Raw genomic sequence first — 18,486 nt, forward strand, 5'->3', positions numbered from 1 at the left:
TAAGCAGATACTTAGAAGTCTTAAATAAGCAAAATGAGTGCTTTGAAATATGGCTATTAACATGTAACACTGGATGAAACTAAATGGGTGAGAAAAAATATTGCTCTGGATTAGTGGATTATAGCAAGAAGAAGATTGTTAGAAACCTGGAAAAACAAGGTACAGATCCTTACCTGTTCAGAAAGCTATCCTGTATGCACATGTACTATATTTTTTTCAAATCTGTGAAGGGAGTGAAGGCATGTCAATATAATCCTTATTTCTAGCAAGATCTGGTAGATCTCGCTGGAAACATGCTAAGTTTTCTCATGGGATCGTGCTGTATGTAATGTAAACTGTCATGAAGTTTTTTCAAACAGCACTGTTAATGCTGGACAGATCTTTGCAGAGATCCAGACAAGTTTTGTTACCCTACACATCTGTCTTTGCTCTGATTATGATGTTGTTTGCTAAGAAAGCAAATATACTCTGTTTGAAGTCTTTGATACCAGTTTTCAGTTATCTGGAGTGTAAGGGAAAAATCATATTCCATAAATAAAAAGTATTTTCTGCTTTCTCTGGTACTATTTACTCAGAGTCAGAATATTTCCTTAATTTTTGTGTCATCATTTAAAAAATAAAACAGGACAACACCAAATGGAAAACCTATACTCAACCTTGTTCTGATAGCAAGATGATAATGTGAGTTCTTACCCAGAAGGAAATTAATCTATGTGAGAAAAAATACATGTACGATCTTAGATTTAATAATCTGTTAGTAGCTAGGTAGTTCAAAAATATGAAGGGGATCCTTGTAGGTGATAGCTCTAAAGCATTTAGAATAGAAAGGAGGTGATATAATAGAGGGCAACTGAAAGGGGAAACTACTTGGCATAAAAAGTTTTCTGTTTTTATACATCCATAATTTGTTTTCTTTCCCAGAACCACAGAATGTTCAGGTCATAAGAAACCTCTCGAGGTCATCTTGCCTAATTCCCACTGTTCAGGCACAATCACCTAGAGCAGGTTACCAGGGCCACATCCATCTACAATTCAAATCAAAATAGTTCATTTCTGATTTTTGAAGTTTAGAAATAAAAGTCATAGAGAATGTTTGTCAAAGCCATTCTTTTGCTATTAATTATATGACATAATTTTCTAGAAAATATTGACCATTACTGATATTTATTTCTCACAAATTATACTAAGAGAAATGTCATTTTAAATTACTTTAATCTGAAACCTATGTAAAATAGCCTTGCACTGCCAACTATCTTCTGTTTCTTTCAGATTGTTTTTCATATGTAGACTATCTTGTTTTAGTGGACTTTTTTTTGGTGAAGAAGATAGAAAATAATTCACAAGAATTAAAATATTTATGGAAAGGTAACAAGGGTTTTCAGAAACCTGAAAAATAGAATAGGAGACATTTTGATTGCACTTACAATTAAGCAAAATTTTTCTAACATTCCTTCAATATTTTATGTGATTAGTTTTTCTGTTGACTTATAAAAAAAGTTTCTCAGCATAAAAATCCCAAGCCTTTTATATGCACAACTGGTTTTACAAATCATCATGATCACACTTTTTGTTCAATTTTTTTTCACACATTTGCAGTGTGTTTTTTGTTGTTTTTCTGCTAACAATTGACTATAGTGAATTTTTAGACTATATGGAAAATGATTTTAAAATGTACAGAGAAAATTATATTAAAAGCAGGGTAGAGAGCGTTATCTGAGTTTCTCATTCCTCATAATTTTCCCCCTGTGTTGTCTGACATAGTCATTTGTCTTCTGACTCCATGTTCATCCTATTGCCCTACAACATGTTTTCACACAGTGTATATGAGTATCAGACTTCCAAGATAAAAAGCTGTCAGTGTTCTGATCTTTGAATCACCTCACTTCTATAATGTAGCATACATTTTATGTTTCATTTTGGGGAAATTTTCTTGTATTTTTATCTCACTATTCTTCCTAAAAAATAATAAAAACTATGTAAGAACTCTGAAAAGGTCCCTCTGAAACTCAAGGCTATTTAAGTCATTTTTAGCAAGATATTGGACTGATATAAAATACGGCAATTTATCTTGCTTGATTAGGATGTCTGTGTGATTTAAGTACATATTAAATTACAAGATTATGGATTTTTGACTGAAGAAATTGCCCTGTTTCATTTATCATTTCAATATAGACTTTTTTTAAACTGTGCATGATTTAACTCATAAACCATTATGACTTATTGAATCTTTGTTACTGAACCAGTAGCCACTAAGTTAACTAATTTGTGCCACCATTTGATTTTGAAGAATGAGCTGCTTCAGGTAAATCAGAAACCAGGACTGCAAAAATTATCTTTTAAGTGGAATTTTATCATAAATAAAATCTGTTTTCACCACCACTGCCGCCTTTGGTGATAACAGTTTATAGGGACTCCAAAAAACTTACTAAGGTTAAAAAACTAAACAAATTTTTTAATTTATAGAGGAACATGCTATGCACCGTCTATTTGTGATTAACATTTATTTCCGTTCATCATGTGTCTGTCGTTCTAAGCATTTATTTTTAGAAATGAAATTTCTGAAATTTCATAACCTCATGAAATTCCATATGTACCAAATCCACGTGTGCAGCAAAACAGAGAGGGTCCAAAACTCATATCATATTCATCACTATCATATTCAAATATCATATTCATCACTATTTCAGTTCATGTATACACATGAGCTATTAATTTGGAAAGTTAAGATCCCTTTCCAATAAATAATTGTCTTTAATTTTTTCATAAAGATTTTTTTTTAGAAGTAAGAATGTTTACCAGTAACATAAATGTCTCAAAGAGGTCATCTATTTTATCTCAGAAGTGAAATTTTTCAACAGTTTCTCACCTTTATTATGTAAAAATTACAATATTTTATTTAACTTCACATGTTCAGTGTGTTTAGATAAAACTGAGATCACTGTAGGAACATATCAGTTATCATAGTTACCTATTAAAATAGCTAGCAACTATTTGTTCAGTTTTGCCTTGTTTTCCAGAATCTAGCCCAGGCTATTTTAATCCACACGTGTGGATATGCATGCGCATGCATTCAAACAATTTTGTAAGTATTCCTAATTATAGTCATACAGCCTTTGCTTCACAGTTCTTCTTTATGTTGAATAGTAGGTATTGAGTGTGAAAGAGAAATGCTTTTATGTTGATAAAACTTTGGTACAGCAGATTTTCTGGAAAATCAATCTAATTTTTCCTCATGATCTACAGAGGCATTAAATTTCATGGCTGCTTTAGTACTGAGTCAATCAAATGTGAAATATCGATACATTTGCACAGCATGAGTGACTGTATCCTGTTATTTTGATGAATAGTAGAAATGAGGAATATGAAAGAGAAAAACACTAAGTAGAGATTGCATACAGTGTTACAATGTTATTAAATGTCATCAGGCAAGATGATATCTTACTCTGTGTCCAATTTTAGTGAAAAAAATCAAGATGAAACCAAATTAATCCTGTTTAATTAATTTAAAAGCATAGATGTCTCAATTCCTAGAAACTAGACATCATTCATTCTCTTTCAGTTACTGATAGGCAAATATGCCAAAGTACTGCAAATAGTAGTACAATTTTGTTATACTAATTTAACTTTTCTGTGTAACCCCTCTCAGTCACTGAGGTCTAGAGATTCCATGGATGGGTATCCATACTTATGGATAACATATGAAACCGCAGAAATGAAATTTGAATAAATATCAAATTGAAGTAATTTAAAACTTCTCCTACTGTACCTCTCAGTTGTTTGTTAGGGTTTTTTTCCTTCTGAATATTTCCTCATTCAGGAATAAATGAGATTTCAGAGAACATGTCTATTTAGTTATTGCATGACAATACAGTGTTTAGCACTCTTCTTGATACTTGAATATTATGGTGCATATCTGTTGTCTTTTTGACTTTTATAGGCTTGTTTAGTTACTAAACCAGCAGATACTTCAACACATATTCTTCATTGAACCTGAGACTATGTGGCAGTTTTAGTGTTTGCTATTGGCAAAATAATTAAACGTTGAGGTTTCATTGTAGTGTTAGAGGAATGGACCTTCTCCCTGTCTCTGTTTATAGTCCATGAAATATCCAATAAACTGTGAGAGAGAGTAGTAGTGTTGATTTCACACAATGGGATTTGAAAAAGTCATTAATTTCCAGTGTGTTACAATAAAATCCACCAGAAAAAAAAAAAAAAAAAGAAGAGAAAAAAGAAAAACAACAGACCCACCATTTACTTTAATGTGTATTCCATGGAAAACTGTCAATGAAAATCCTCTTCCCAAAAGTAATGAAATAAAATGGTGTACATTACTTTTTTAAAAGGCCATGACATACAAAATCTGAGTGGATAAAACACGCAGTACAAACCTTCATTTTGGAGACCTTTTTTTACTATTGGTAAACTTACTAACCTGTTGACTATTTATGTGATTGTCTTTATTTTACCGAAACTGTTTTCCTTATATGATCATTACTGACATGTAAGACAGATTACCCCATATTTTCTTAGTTAATGTAGAAATCAGTTTCACAAAGATACTTAGAAGTAAATCTATCCCATTAGCAGCATTCTGTGAAATATGGGTTGATCTATTTTCCATAGCAGTAGTGCACGCTGGAAATTGTATTTTATTACTAATGGCATGGTTATAAACCAAAGGTTTCATGATGGGTCTGCTCGCTGTTCAGTGGTTCTCCAGAAGTTAACATAGTGGTGACTCATGCTCTGCTACTCTTTAAGGAGTTGATATTAAATTACTCAGACTTAATAGGTGGATATAGGTAGGGAATTGCATCCTAAAATGAACTAAGTTCCAGTTCAAACATCTTGTCAGAATATCTACAAGTAGTGGTAAGTGTCTGCAGCAATCTGCTTAATCCTTAGCTGTAGATGAAGTCTGTTCAAGATAGTGGCTGAAAACAGTCAGTAAATTTGCTGTTTCTAAGCAAGAAGGTTCAAAACTCCTCACAGGTATTTTCAGGCAATTAAAAAAAAAAAGAAAAAGAGACAGATTGTCATTAGTTGGAAATAAAATTTGTAAGATCATATTGTTTAATGCCTAACTGTGAAACTGTATGTGGAGACAGTATCTATATTGCTGTGTAATAGAAGTTCCTTGATTTGATATTCCTGAGTAGTGGTTCCTTATACTTCACTTACATTAAAATTTGCTGATGTGATCTGTCAGCAAATATGTAGAATAGACCTTTAACATCCATGGAGTATGTGGTTTAGGTTTTTTTCTTGTTACCAGCACAGCAAGGGTTGGTTCTCATGTTTTTGGATTGTCCTAACAGGTGTTCTTTGTACAAACTGCCAATGCACCCTATTGTGTTAGGAGTTCAAGGTATGCAGCTATGTAAAATTTGACAGACATCAGCTTGCTCATATGAAATATTTGCAACACAAGAAAATGTCTGAGGAATTTGTCAACACTATTGATTTTTCTGTCAGATAGTCTACATGGGCTGGACAGAAGAACGGGAACAGGACTCCCTTCAGGATCGAATGTACACACCAAAGTTTCTAGCACTGAGAGGATCTTCCCTCTATAAATTTATAGCACCTCCAGTAAGTATTTTTCTCATACTTAGTGGGAATAAATGTTATTAAGGAAAATAATTTCATGTAATGTGTACAAGGCTTTTGCAATGAGATATCACTCAGTAACAGGATTGAAAATAGCAGCACTGAAAAGTTCCAGGATATGTGGTATAGAAGTGACAGAAAGCATCTGTTCATCAGATGACTGAGCATTTTACAAGAATTTCTTTCCTGACACTAAACTGAGCACTTAGAAAAATAAAAGAAAAATCTACTTATGTTAAAAGGCAGCTTTTAACTTTCCTTTGGCAGACAGAAAAGGCCTGAAGTAAGATGGTTAAATTTCAACTGAACAATCGTTCTAGTGAAACTGCTGGGATTTGGGGAAATAGCAAAGCTTTTTGCATGCTGTGGAAATTGTAATATGTCTGTATTTAGATTTCATCCCGAATGTAAGTTTTTGCTGCTAGAGAGCTCCAAAGGAAGGTAGGGAAGCAAATTAAATTAAGTTAAATATTTTGATTGGAATCTGACTGGGAACACTGGGTAAAATTTTAGCTCTCGTCTTATACTCAGCAATTTACTTTTGCAGTTTGATGGTACATCTAAGCTGCAGTAAAGATCCCCTAGCTAACTTTTAAGCTATTTACTAAGGATCCAGTAGCAATCCTATGCCTGCAGCAGGGACAGTCATGTTCATTCATTTTTCCTATTTATTGAGTGACCCTGCTGACTGCTGCTAAACCCTGTGTTGCCAGATCCAGGCTGTAGCTCCTTCCTGCCTGAATCACAGAATTACAGAATAGTTCAGGTTGGAAGGGAGCTTTAAAGGTCATCTAGTGCAAGCCCCCTACAGTAAGCGGGGACACCTTCAGCTGGAACAGGTTGCTCAGAGCCTAGTCCTGCCTGATGTTTCCAGGGATGGAGCATATACCACCTCTCTGGGCAATCTGTTCCTCATGTGGTTCAAAACCAGATCACAAATCTTTACATTGTTCATCAGTATCTATTCCCATTTAGGGAAAAGGCTTAAAAACATATGAAAGACATGAGGAGTGGAAGTAAGTAGGAACTGAAAACTCCATGTGTTCAGTATTTGTACACTAGTTCACTGGTATGGGTTTGACTCTCCCATGATTGGTAATGGAAGTTTGGCTTTTGTTGGTGGATATTTTTCAGGATCAGATTAAAATATCAGATCAAGCTACTAAGCACCTTAATTCAAAAACTGTTCTGTCTTTGCTAGACCTACTTGAGCAATTGCTGCCTGTCAAATAAAGCCACCTACATTCTAGGCACTAGATAGAAGCAGAATTAATGTTGAGAGCTCCCGTTCAATATAAAATAGGAAGGTTATTCTTTTGTAAGCACTATCGAAGGGACTACAAGCCTCTGTACTGAAGAATCATAAGTTTTCAGGAGTAATATGTTTCTAGGAGGTAAATGGGTAATGGGGGGTGATTAACGGTTGTGGAAGGAACATGTTCATGGGGAGACTCTGAACCATGTGATGTTAATAAAGGAAATTTGACAAGCTGCTGTTGTATAAGACAAGCAACTCATCCTTGAGTTTTTATAGGTCTCGTTTCAACTGAGCTGCAAGCACAACATGATTTTGTTTTGTCAGATTCTGGCTCCTTTTCTAAAAGAGAAAAACGGTTCAAACATAGAGAAAGATATTTTCTTTCCATGGAGTAGGAGGGAAACAGAATGATAAACATGCTTTTTATAGGACAAACAGAGGAAGAGTTCCTGTGGAGTTGCCTTAAAGACATATTATCATAGTATAGTTTGGGTTGGAAAGGACCTTAAAGATCATCTAGTTCCAACCTCAACATGTAATGTATTAATTGCACGCTTATATGCCCAGAAAATTTTTCTTCTTATCAAAGACTGCAGAAAGCCTTCTAAAGGACTTCTAACACCCTATTTTTTGCATGCAAATGCATACTGTTATGTTTGCTATTCTGCAGGTATATATGTTTGTTTCTTCCAGGCATCACAAAAGATTACGAGGAAAGTTTCAACAACACAGTTTCAGAGCTTCTATTTATGAGATGCATAAAGTGTAGTCAAAAGAAAAACAGTTTTAATTATATTTGCAGTGTAAACTCCTTGGATGAAGTTTTTTTCTGAACAGAGATGTCTTGCCAAATTTTTAACCAGAAAATCAAATGAAAGTATTTCCCCAATCTTTACCAAAGTCTAGCACATTAGGGAAGTATGTGTTAAACAGCGTCTATCAGCAGCCTCTCCCTGCCTCTTTTTTTAGCTGTTTGATCAACAGTACTTCTACTTTGCATGCTCAGATAAAGGAGCACTCTTAATATTACTTATTTACACTTTAAAAGCTTTACAGAAAATTGCCCTTTTTTTTCTTTCTGTTATATTCTGGTACATTTTCTCCTTTAGAATTATTAATTGTGTCAGGTCTGGTGTGTATCAGTTTTTTACAATTTGCAATTGGAAATCTCAGACAGGATGGACGTGAGAAAGAGCCACTAACACCTTTTGTTTTGCTATTCAAGCTTTTAAATTAAAATATTAAAAGTGAACAGGTGAAGCAATTTCTGTGGCTGTCTTAATTCGACAATTGCTCTTGCTTTGCACATAGCGTTATATAGAAAGAGTTTTGGTTTGACCTGAAAATAAGTCCCTTCATAGGTACAAACAAAAGCAAAGAGAAGAGGGAGGTCTTATATTTTCCACCAAAGTTTTTAAACGTAGTTCCAAATGAGTCTGTGCTTCAGCAGCCATAGTAACTACTTTTCCTGATGGAGGAATATGACTTCAGCTGGTGTGGCTGGAGTTTAGGTCTCAGCGGGGCTGTAGCAAGATTCCTCTCCCCATTTCTTTGTTCTTGGTGAGAAATTCATCTTTTTGTCCATAGCATAAAGAGTAGCTTTATGGTTTAGTTGCCATACCTCATTAAGATGGTGAAAACTGCATTTGAGGATGACTGCAAATAAATAAAATTCTAATAATGGAACTATAACGCTGTATTTTTTAACTTTTCACTCCTGCCTATGATTTCCTGAAAGGAGTTTGTATTACAATAGTGTTTGTAACTAAAAATTAAGTTAGGAATAGAATTCTCTCATACAACTGCAAAAAATTTTGATCAAGAAAATTTTATCCCCTAGCATCCAAACTCACCGACGCTTCTCAGATGTGTTGTATCTATTATTGATTATTTTCTCTTTAGATAAGAGAGAAATTGTTCTCATACAGTATTTTTCCTCCTAGCCTGTGAACAGTATTTTATCATAAATTTTTCAAATAATTTTATCTTGAATCTTGTAGAACTAATAATTTGTGGTTTCATTAACCTCTTCATCATGCCTAATAAATTTAATGATAAAACCATCTTCCTTTGGAGCTATGCCAATATCTTACCATTAAGATTATTTTTCTTTCATATATAACCTCAGTTTCATTCTCTTTTGTGCCGCCTTCTGTATTTTGAGACTGTGAATATTCTCCTGTTTCCATTTTGCAGTTTCTTTGAAAAGTTATTTATAGATTGTTGTGATATTGTCTTGACTCTTACCTTACTGAATATATTCAGCTATCTTTTTCTGTCCTATTTAAGTCTTACCTCTTACCCTTTTATTTAATTGTATTTAATTCTTTTATCTATGAATTTTTGTGTAAAATAATTGCTTAAAATTAATACAGTTAAACACAATTGTCAAATCCCAAGCCAAAGAGGAAAAATAAACTATTCTTCAAATGTTCGTTGTTCGAATTTAGAAGTAGATCTTGATAAGAAAAAAAAAGAAAATGTATACTTGCCTCTTGTTTCATGGGGGTTTTTTTCCCTCTGGATTTCAAGGCATGTGAGGTAAGTGTCTGGGACATTGCAAGGTTGGAGACTCATTTTATGGATTTGCAAATACTGTAGGTGACTGGGAGCAAATAGTGGCATGCAGTTACAAGGAGGAAAGTAAAGAGAAACATATGTTCCTGTAGTCAGGGCACTGGCTCTCTGAGATGAATTCAAGGGGTGTATCCTCTCAGGATCTCAATGCGACCCCTACCAGTTCCCTGGGGAAGCATCATCATTCAGCACAGAGCAGCCAGCATGCAAAGACACTGCACTGTAAATACAGGGAGAACTTCTTCCAAGCATTGCCTGGATGGAACAGCCTGGTCCCCGCTAGTTATTGCTCTGAGGCAATGCATGGTCTTTCTGTATACATTATACTGAATGTAAAGAGCTTAGGGATATAGCTTTATTTTTGTTAATAAACTTACTTCCTGAAATAAATGAAAATAACTTAATTTCTTTTTCTGTGGTTTTTTTTCTGTTTGTTTGTTTTGTTTTGTTTTGTTTTGTCTTTTGTTTTTGTTTTTTTTCCCCAAAGGTCACAACCTGGGATTGGACACGAGCTGAGAAAACATTTTCAGTTTATGAGATAATGTGCAAAATTCTCAAGGTATGATGAGAAAGTATAAAATAAATTACCACTCTGACAGACCAGTTGTCAAACCAGAGAGTAACGCTGACCACCTTGCAGAAAGAGATCTCATTTTTTCCCTTTGAATTCAAATATCAGAAGTCCTGGTGTCAGTAGATACAGAACCAAACTAGAAGGCATGGCAAAATTGAAAATAAATTGATTTTGACTAGGAAACTACTTTGTATCTCCATAATGCTGTATGGGGTTTACAACTTTAATGTCACATTTAATAAACACGACATTTCATTTTCTAACTGAGGACCTAAAGAAACGGTGATCAATTTGATTGTTTTCGAATATGTTGATGAAACTAGTAGTGGCTGCAATGTAAGATTTCACTAGGCCTGAGAGCAGTCTTTAAAATACACAATACCATTCCGAAAACTTTTGTCTTATTTTTTCTAATTTCTTCAGTTTACCCTAGCTGTAACAAATGGGAAGAGATAATGAAATAGGTTTAGAATGCTAAAACTATGAGTACAAAATTGAATAAGACCATTACTGTACATTGATTTTAATTTTTAGTTCTCAATTCAATCAGAATTAATTTATCTTGTCTTCTCTCTATTTTAAAAACAGTGAAAAACAGGTGCCCAAAATTTTCCATGAGAAAAAAAGGGATGAAAAGAAATTGTCTCTTTCCATTAAACTGAAGTGCCTTCTGGTGTATGTTGGTTTTGGGTTTTTTAGGTCAAAATTGTGTAAAATGTAATTTGGACTTTTCTGGACTTTTATCCAGTTCGATGCAGACTAGTATCAAAAGGATGTATGAAAAAATAATATTTTTTTTAAAAGTATTTCCCACTGGGAAGACCTTTTACTGACATAAATAGTACATTTCCTAGGTATTGTAGATCTCATAGGTGCACTATATTTTCCTTAGGGAGGCAAATTACAGATGTAATGCCTTAATAAAATTCAGAAACTTCTTACATCTGAGACTTCAAAAAAAAGAAAAGAAACAAAGTTTGTAGTCTGAAAAAAAAACTCCTTTGCTAGCAATCTGAACAGAAAAGTGAAAGATTTTCTTTTACTGCTATGATGACCGTGAGGCCTGGAGACTTCATCAGGGAGTAAAATATCCCAAATGCAAAACATCACATCACTGTGGCATGTCCTTTAACTACCAAGTCTGTGTAAATATTGACTCCTTAGAAGTGGTCATGTAGGGAGAGAAGTTACAGGAAAAGTTTTTCACTCTTTGAAGACATTGCACTAAGGGTGTATACAAACAATGCTCTTAGAACACAGTCAGGCTTTAAGAGAGTTGAAAAATCTCAAACCCTTTTCCCCCACCCTGCCACGCTTCTGCCCCCCCCCTCCCCCCCATTAGTCTGTAATTGCTTCAGGCCTTGGGCTTATTGTGGTAAGCATCAAGGTAGCTCTTCTTTGTCAGAGAAGTGTGGTGGAGCCAGGAAGATGACTCCTTATGACTTATCCAAGGATTTTATTATAGTCCCTGTATAGAAATTTACAGAATGTATACCATATAGTTTTCTGTAACTTAAAGATCCTTCTTTTCCTTTTTTCTAGCCTTTTGCCTTTGTTGATGCTCTTCTCATTTGCTCTCAATTTTAGCCATTTTTCTTTTTTCCCCCTTCTCCTGTGTCCCCTGTTCTTGCATATCAATACATGGATTTTTTTTCTCTTCTCAGCAATTTAGCAGAAGTTATTACAACCAAAGAGTCAGTCCACAAGGCAGTAAAACCTGAACCGATGCCTTCCTGCCACTTTTGTGTGGAAGCACAGAAAAGACTACAAAGATGACGTTTTTTCTTGTCATCAGCTTTCCAAATTGTCTGGGAAGAGGTGTAGATCTTCCAGCCTCAGTCTGTATTAACAGATAGGCAGAGAGGAAATTCCAGTTTAAGTGATATAAGAATATCATTTATGTGTTTCTTTATCACTTTATTCCTACTCAGATATTCCTTTATTTTCTGTAAATATGGTCAAGCTTTTAAAGTCTTGAAATGTTTCAAACAGGTTCTTTGGCTTACTAAAACCTGTAAATAATAAAAAATGGAAGTAGAAAAATCATTGCAATAAAATGGCAGCCTATGACATTGGAGTATTAATCTTCACTGTTTTCTAGTTTTCTACAGCAGTTACTGTAGGACTTAACTATGGTTTCACTAAATATAAAAGCAAATAAAACCAGGAAAAACAGCTTCCCATTACTGCTACTACATTGAACATCTGTAGAGACTCAAGGTTTTGTTCAACTTTTATGCCAGCACCATAAAAGTCTCCATTTTAGCAATAAGTGTTTCAGGACACATTTGTGCAAACCCCATGGGTATTACTGAAACAGAGGCATCGTAAAAAAAGTTACTCTCATGTTTTGTGATCACCTTCAAATTTTTCCTCTCTATACTACCTCACTTGCTATTTTTGTTATAAATCTGTTTGCCTTGGAGAATAAGTTGAATGGCAAAAGGACAAAGTAACAGGGTTTGAAGTAATTATATTCTTAAGGATTGATAGATAGCATGATAGCTCAGGAAATCTAATGAGAAAATGAAAAGAACCCAGGTTTATTCCACTACAGAATGTTCCCACTCCTGCACTTCCTGTTCTTCCATGGTAAAGACTGAATTCATGTAATTCTTTTCAGGAAAATTGAGACAATAGAATTATTCTGTTTCTACTTCAGAAGAGACAATAACTGTCATTGGGCAGAAATAAACCCCCAAAGACAGTAATGCCGTTTGCAGGACAATGTCATCCATCAGTGTCTCTGAAGAGGGTTTAGTTCCATATTCTTGAATAAACTCAAATTTTTCTGTGCACATACTCACTAGGAGTAATAGTGAATCATAGAATTATAGAGTAATTTGCATTGGAAGAGACCTTTAAAGGCCATCTAGTCCAACTCCCCCTGCAATGAGCAGGCATGACTGCAACTAGGTCAGATTTCTCAGAACCCTGTCCAACCTGACCTTGAATGTTTCACAGCACCAAGCCTGACAGAGTTCAAGAAACATTTGGACAATGCTCTCAGGCACATGGTGTGACTCTTGGGAATGGTCCTGTGTAGGGCTAAGAGTTGGACTTGATGAACCTTATGGGTCCCTTCCAACTCAACATATTCTGTAAATCTGTGATTAAAATTTATCTATGAGTAATTTTCAACAGAATCGGTTAGAATTTACTATGGATAAATATTTCTAATTTTTTTGTGCAAGAAGCTTTTTTCATCCAATCTTTTATTTTGAGGAGTAAAGCCCTGTTAATAGTCAACTAATTTTAGTGTTACAATTGAACAAATATTCAATACTCCAGAAAAGCAGGTGCTTCTCTCCCTTCTAGCTTCAGAAATGGACAGATGACCTTGTCCTCTTCGGTACTTCAAAACTGGTTTAACTGGTTTTTTGTATCTGTTCTTTTGTTACCTCTTATATTTTTGATATGCAGTTTTAATATGTGTATTTTGAGTCTGTGTGCATGTGCATGCACGCGCAAATGTGTATAATTTAAAAACATCTTAGATAAATTGGTAAACAGTTTAAATATTTAAACAGTTTTTCTATATGAGGTTTAGAAAAAGGTTTATTACATTTTTCAGGTAAATTTTGGACAATAACGTAAAAGGTTGCAGTTCTCTGCCCCTTTTACTTGAGTTACTTACTTCTTTAGCTCATCCAAGCATCTGTTTTCAGTTGTGAGAAAATGCTTTCTATAGTTCAGTCACCTGGCTTCTATCTTCAGTGTGTCATGCAAAAATATTTGGAAATTCACCATAAAAACATGCTTTATTCAGCAGGAAACAGAAAACATATTCAAGTGTCAGACCAGCTCTGAAATGAAATGTGAGGATAATTGTGGAAGACAGTCTATGCCGGCAATATGTCAGGGTAGTGAATCATTGATGTTTATAGCTAGTATAATTCATATCAGTGCAGCTATAATTTTCTTGCTATATTAATCAGGACCAACTTGGTGTCTCAGAAGACTTGTGATTTCCTTCTTTATTTAACTGTTGGTATGTGTAAAACCTCAAATGTAGTTATGTTAATTTTTCCTGCTTAAATTGCCTGTAATTATGCTGTCCATTTCCAGTAAGTCAAGTAAAGGAAAAAGGTGATATAAAAAGCATGGGAAACTACTGGAAATGTTTATATGTTCAGATTAATTTTAAAAATAATGCAAATAGACACATAAACATATAAAATGAAAATCCAGAACATATTTTGAAGTCTATCATTAATATAGTTAGCTCAATGGCTGAGGCTTGCATCCTAAGTTGATTCCTCTAAAGTACTTCTCACATACTCAAAACTGCAGAAGTAATGTATAGGTTAATGCTACATCCATGGAATATCAGATTTTCAGCCATGGTTTAGCCAGGTGTCAATTCCTGGAAAAAATGCTAAACTGATGAGTGTTCCAGTTGAAAACACTTCGAGTAATTTTCAGTCTTTCGTTTGTCTTCTGTTCTACATTTAAGAGTATTTAATGTTGCCAAAGAAAAGAGGTTTGTTTTCCCCTCTAACTAGAATTATGATTGTTTTCTACGATAAGAAAAATAGTAAAAGTCTTAAATATCTCCATGTCCACTTACATTAAGACAATCATTAAGTTGGCTTCAGTTATACGATAAAGAAAAACTTCCCCTGTACTGAAATCGAGCTCCTGACAAGGCCATTGGATTTCCACCACTGGATCCATATAAGTGTAAGCTAGTGTGTAGCTGCTACTACAATGCATGGAGATAGCCACTAGATGATCTCTGGTCAGATTGCACATGTTTCCTGTGATTCCGTATGTGATTTCAGTTCATTTCTTCTGAACATATGCATAGTTATACAAGACCTAATCTGTGGTGTGTTAATTTGGACAAATTTATTGGGTCCTCTGTGTTAAAGGCGCTGATGTTGCTCTAACTCTACAGCACCATGTAAAAAACCTTTTTGAAAGCAAAGAGGCAGTGTTATTACATGCATGACAACTACCATTGTATAAAGGCTCGTTAACTTTTCGTTTTGTTCAGCAAGGAAGGACAAACAACATTCGAAACAAAGTTACCAAGGAAGGCTTTTCATATTTCCCAATGACTTTAGATAGGTTTATTTTGAGTGAAAAATGAGTCAGTTTTGTTGGGCTGGGGCTGCCAATCTCACGGTCTGATCCTTCTTCCTGAAAGAAGAAATAACAAGATAAACACACACAGAGGAAAAAGAAAATAATATAAATGTTTAAATGACTTCTGCAACCTCTTTGTTGCAGAAGTTTCTTTTACTGCCTGTCTAGTTATGAGACCAACAGTGCTGTTGCAACATCCTTGAAAGGCAAAACTAATTCAACTTTTAACATGAGGCAAAACGAATGTTGAAAAAGAAGAGAAATAAGGTGTGAAATATAAATACTGTGTAAGGATACTCGGGAAAGACTGGCATATGTCTTATATCCTAGATATTTGAGATCTAACTGAAGCTTGAGAAGTTTCCTTTAATTGAATTAGTCTAATCAGGGAATTTCTAAAGCTTGGAGTGATTCAGTATTTCAGTATTTTATTCACTAGTATATTCTGATACATCAATTTGAATAGATTTTTGTGTAGCATTTTTCTCTAATTTATCAATTTTCTCTTATTTTCTGGTCACAGATTTTAATCCTTTGAGGCTTTTTAACTGTTGCCAACTGTCTTTCTTTCTGGCTATTGCAATACTTAAATTTAACTTGAGATGTTGCAGTTTTATTGCACAAAGAATTTGGGACTACAGGCATTCATGCAACAGTGATAATTCTGTATTTTTTTCACTGAAACTGTGTCCCATTCCTTATATGACATAAATTGATCCTGTCTCAGGGACAACTATTCAAAACTTCTGTTGGTGCAATCTCTTCACAGTGGAGGTCTACAAATTAATTACTCTCAACAACCAGAGCCAGCAGTGAGAACAGAAATATTAACTTCCTAACAAATTTTTTGTCTTGTTTGATCTTTGGTTTGATAGGATCTTCTTCTCCATAGCCCCTTTTGATTTTTTTTTCTGAGTACTATTAACAAGTAATGTAAAATATAATTCTTTATCTTTTTACTCATACAAATTTGCTGATGTATTAACACAAATGCTTTCCCTATGCTACCCTAATGTATTCTCATCCTGACATAATGTATTGACAGGCTATTTGAGTAAGTAAGGAATTTTGTCCAAAAAAAAGGAAGATAAATAAAAAAGAGTATGCAGTCATGTAGGCAATGCTATTAATATAATGTATAATCAATTTGGTGGGTAATTTTCCAACTTTTAGTTTGATGAGGTTTAATTCTTATCCTTCCAATATTTGTGTCCTTCATGAGGAAGACCTTTAAAAGATCTTTTCCTACCCTTAAAACAAATACATCTAAAGTTGAAAAAAACTCACAAAAACCTATAAAAATGAGACTTATATGGACTTTTCTTCCACATAATTGTCCACTTCTGGTTTTGAGTCATGTTTTTTTTTTCTTTTCTAGAAGAGGTGTATTGCCTCTTTAAGGAGAAATAGTGTATCATGTTCTCACTTACCATGGCTAGTAGCATAACAACCCCTAATATCCGGGAAAATAGGGATTTTCTCTTTCTGTACAACATGGTGATGAAGCACATTCAGAATAAAATCTTCAAATGGTAACAGCCAAATTTTGCCAAGAACAACTACCTTTTTTGGTAGATGTTAAGTCATTTTTTTTCCAAGGGGAGCAAAATTCTTCACCTTTCCCTTAATAGCTGTTTCTATTTCAAAGAATGGAGGTTCCAGAGCAGCCTAAAAAGCAGTTTCAGGGGGTAATGCTTGTCTGTTTGTTTCTTTGGTTTTAATAGGGACAAAGCAATTTCATTCCTTTTCCTATTCCATTTTACAGAACTGATTCAGCTGTTTTAACTATAATGTAAAAATACTAAAATATCCTTAGGCAGGCAAATAGCACAGAGAAAAAAATTTATTAAAATTTGAGGAAGTAATAATCAAGGGGGCAGAATGATAAGATAGGATCACTCTTTAGCATTGCAATTTATTATCATTACATATACTCTTATGGGATCTGTTCTTAAACTTAGTTTCCAGCAAATAATGCCTGAAACTTTGAAGAGGTACAAAACCTCAATAACTTTCCAAAGTGATGATAAGCACATTTTAATATGTGTTTGTAGTTATATTAGTCTCTGATTTCTCTGTAGCATAAAATAACTGCTAATGCTTCTCTGAAAAATATTAGAATAATTTATTTCCTCAGAAGATTAGTCTATGGACATTTTGATAGTTTTCCTCATATAGCATAAAAATAAACAAGTTTCTCATTAAGAAACAGGCAAAATTATGGAACTGTTTCTGAGGAAACCTGTGTTCAGAGTCTTGCTCTGATTCAGATGCGAGTCTTTGAGACTGCATCATCTTTTAATCAGGCAGAATAGGAAATTAATTTTCCTACTCAGACAGAGTAGGGAAGTGATTCAAGCTTACTGCTGTACCTAATAACTTACAGGGAATGAACCTTTGTATTTCTCTTAAGCAATCAGACACATCCTTCTAATGGAAATTTAATTGAAACTAAAATTTATCCTGCAATTATAAATATTTTTCCCCTTGAGAAAAAAGATTTTTTATAAAATCTGGACATGAAAAAATATTCTGTTCGGTTTCAGTTTAGCTGCAATTCTGAGTTTATTTAAATGCATATATATATATGCAATTTCAACATTTTCTTTTCACTTTTTAACACTAAAACTCAGAGAGTCCAAATAAGATGAGCTATGTACAAACACATGCATGCCTGCATGGGTAATTCTAATTTTGTCACTTGACTAATGAGGATATGTTGGGGAAACAGTGTCTTTTTTTCACTCTGAGCAAATCTATTCCCTGATGCCTGTAAATGCTATTAGAACCATCACTATAGCAACTAATGGTGATGCTCAAGCAAAGTGTTCCCAAAATTCCAGATAAAGACATAGATCATTAGAAGCCCTTAGAAAAAAAGATGTATGTTTATGTAGACAGAACTGATAAGTGAAAGGAGACAGAAACAGTAAAATAATCAGGGCACTGATGGCTGCAAGTGCAAAGTGGTTAGGTTTTACAGTCTTGGAGTTATTGCACTTTTGAATTGATGAGAAAATTCTTTTTATTTTCTGAGAATTTAGGTTTGAATCTTGGTTATGATAGGACAGATTTCTCTCTGCAGAACTGTCTAAATTAGTCAACAAACAAAACAGGATTTACTTGTTTTCTCATCTGTGTGTTATTAAGAATTACTATAATTAATGTGCAAATCATGAATATTTACTTCATTTTAACAGCTGAAATAAAATTATCTTCAAAGGCAAGATCTATTTTGTCTGTTTAGGTATACAACTCTTGATTAGGGTGGTCTTGAACATTTTACATGAATTGTTTACATAAAATGTCAAAAACTGCTTGCATTTGCACTGCTATATATAACTTCACAGGTAAACCAGCATCCTTACTTGAG

General features: G+C 34.1%; 1 protein-coding gene across 4 annotated transcripts in view; it reads left to right on the top strand.

The window, feature by feature from the left end:
- The window catches only part of SNTG1 (syntrophin gamma 1), a 342,205-nt gene that overhangs the window by 285,487 nt on the left and 38,232 nt on the right, over positions 1–18,486 (top strand). For all 4 annotated transcript variants that reach the window (XM_027638780.1, XM_027638782.1, XM_027638783.1 and 1 more), the window contains 2 exons: positions 5,479–5,595; positions 9,936–10,007. In XM_027638780.1, the coding sequence (XP_027494581.1) occupies positions 5,479–5,595; positions 9,936–10,007 (189 nt within the window). The remainder of the gene's footprint in view (positions 1–5,478; positions 5,596–9,935; positions 10,008–18,486) is intronic.

This window comes from Corapipo altera, unplaced genomic scaffold (genome assembly GCF_003945725.1).
Source record: "Corapipo altera isolate COAL_440 unplaced genomic scaffold, ASM394572v1 49, whole genome shotgun sequence".
NCBI classification, from domain to species: Eukaryota; Metazoa; Chordata; class Aves; order Passeriformes; family Pipridae; genus Corapipo; species Corapipo altera.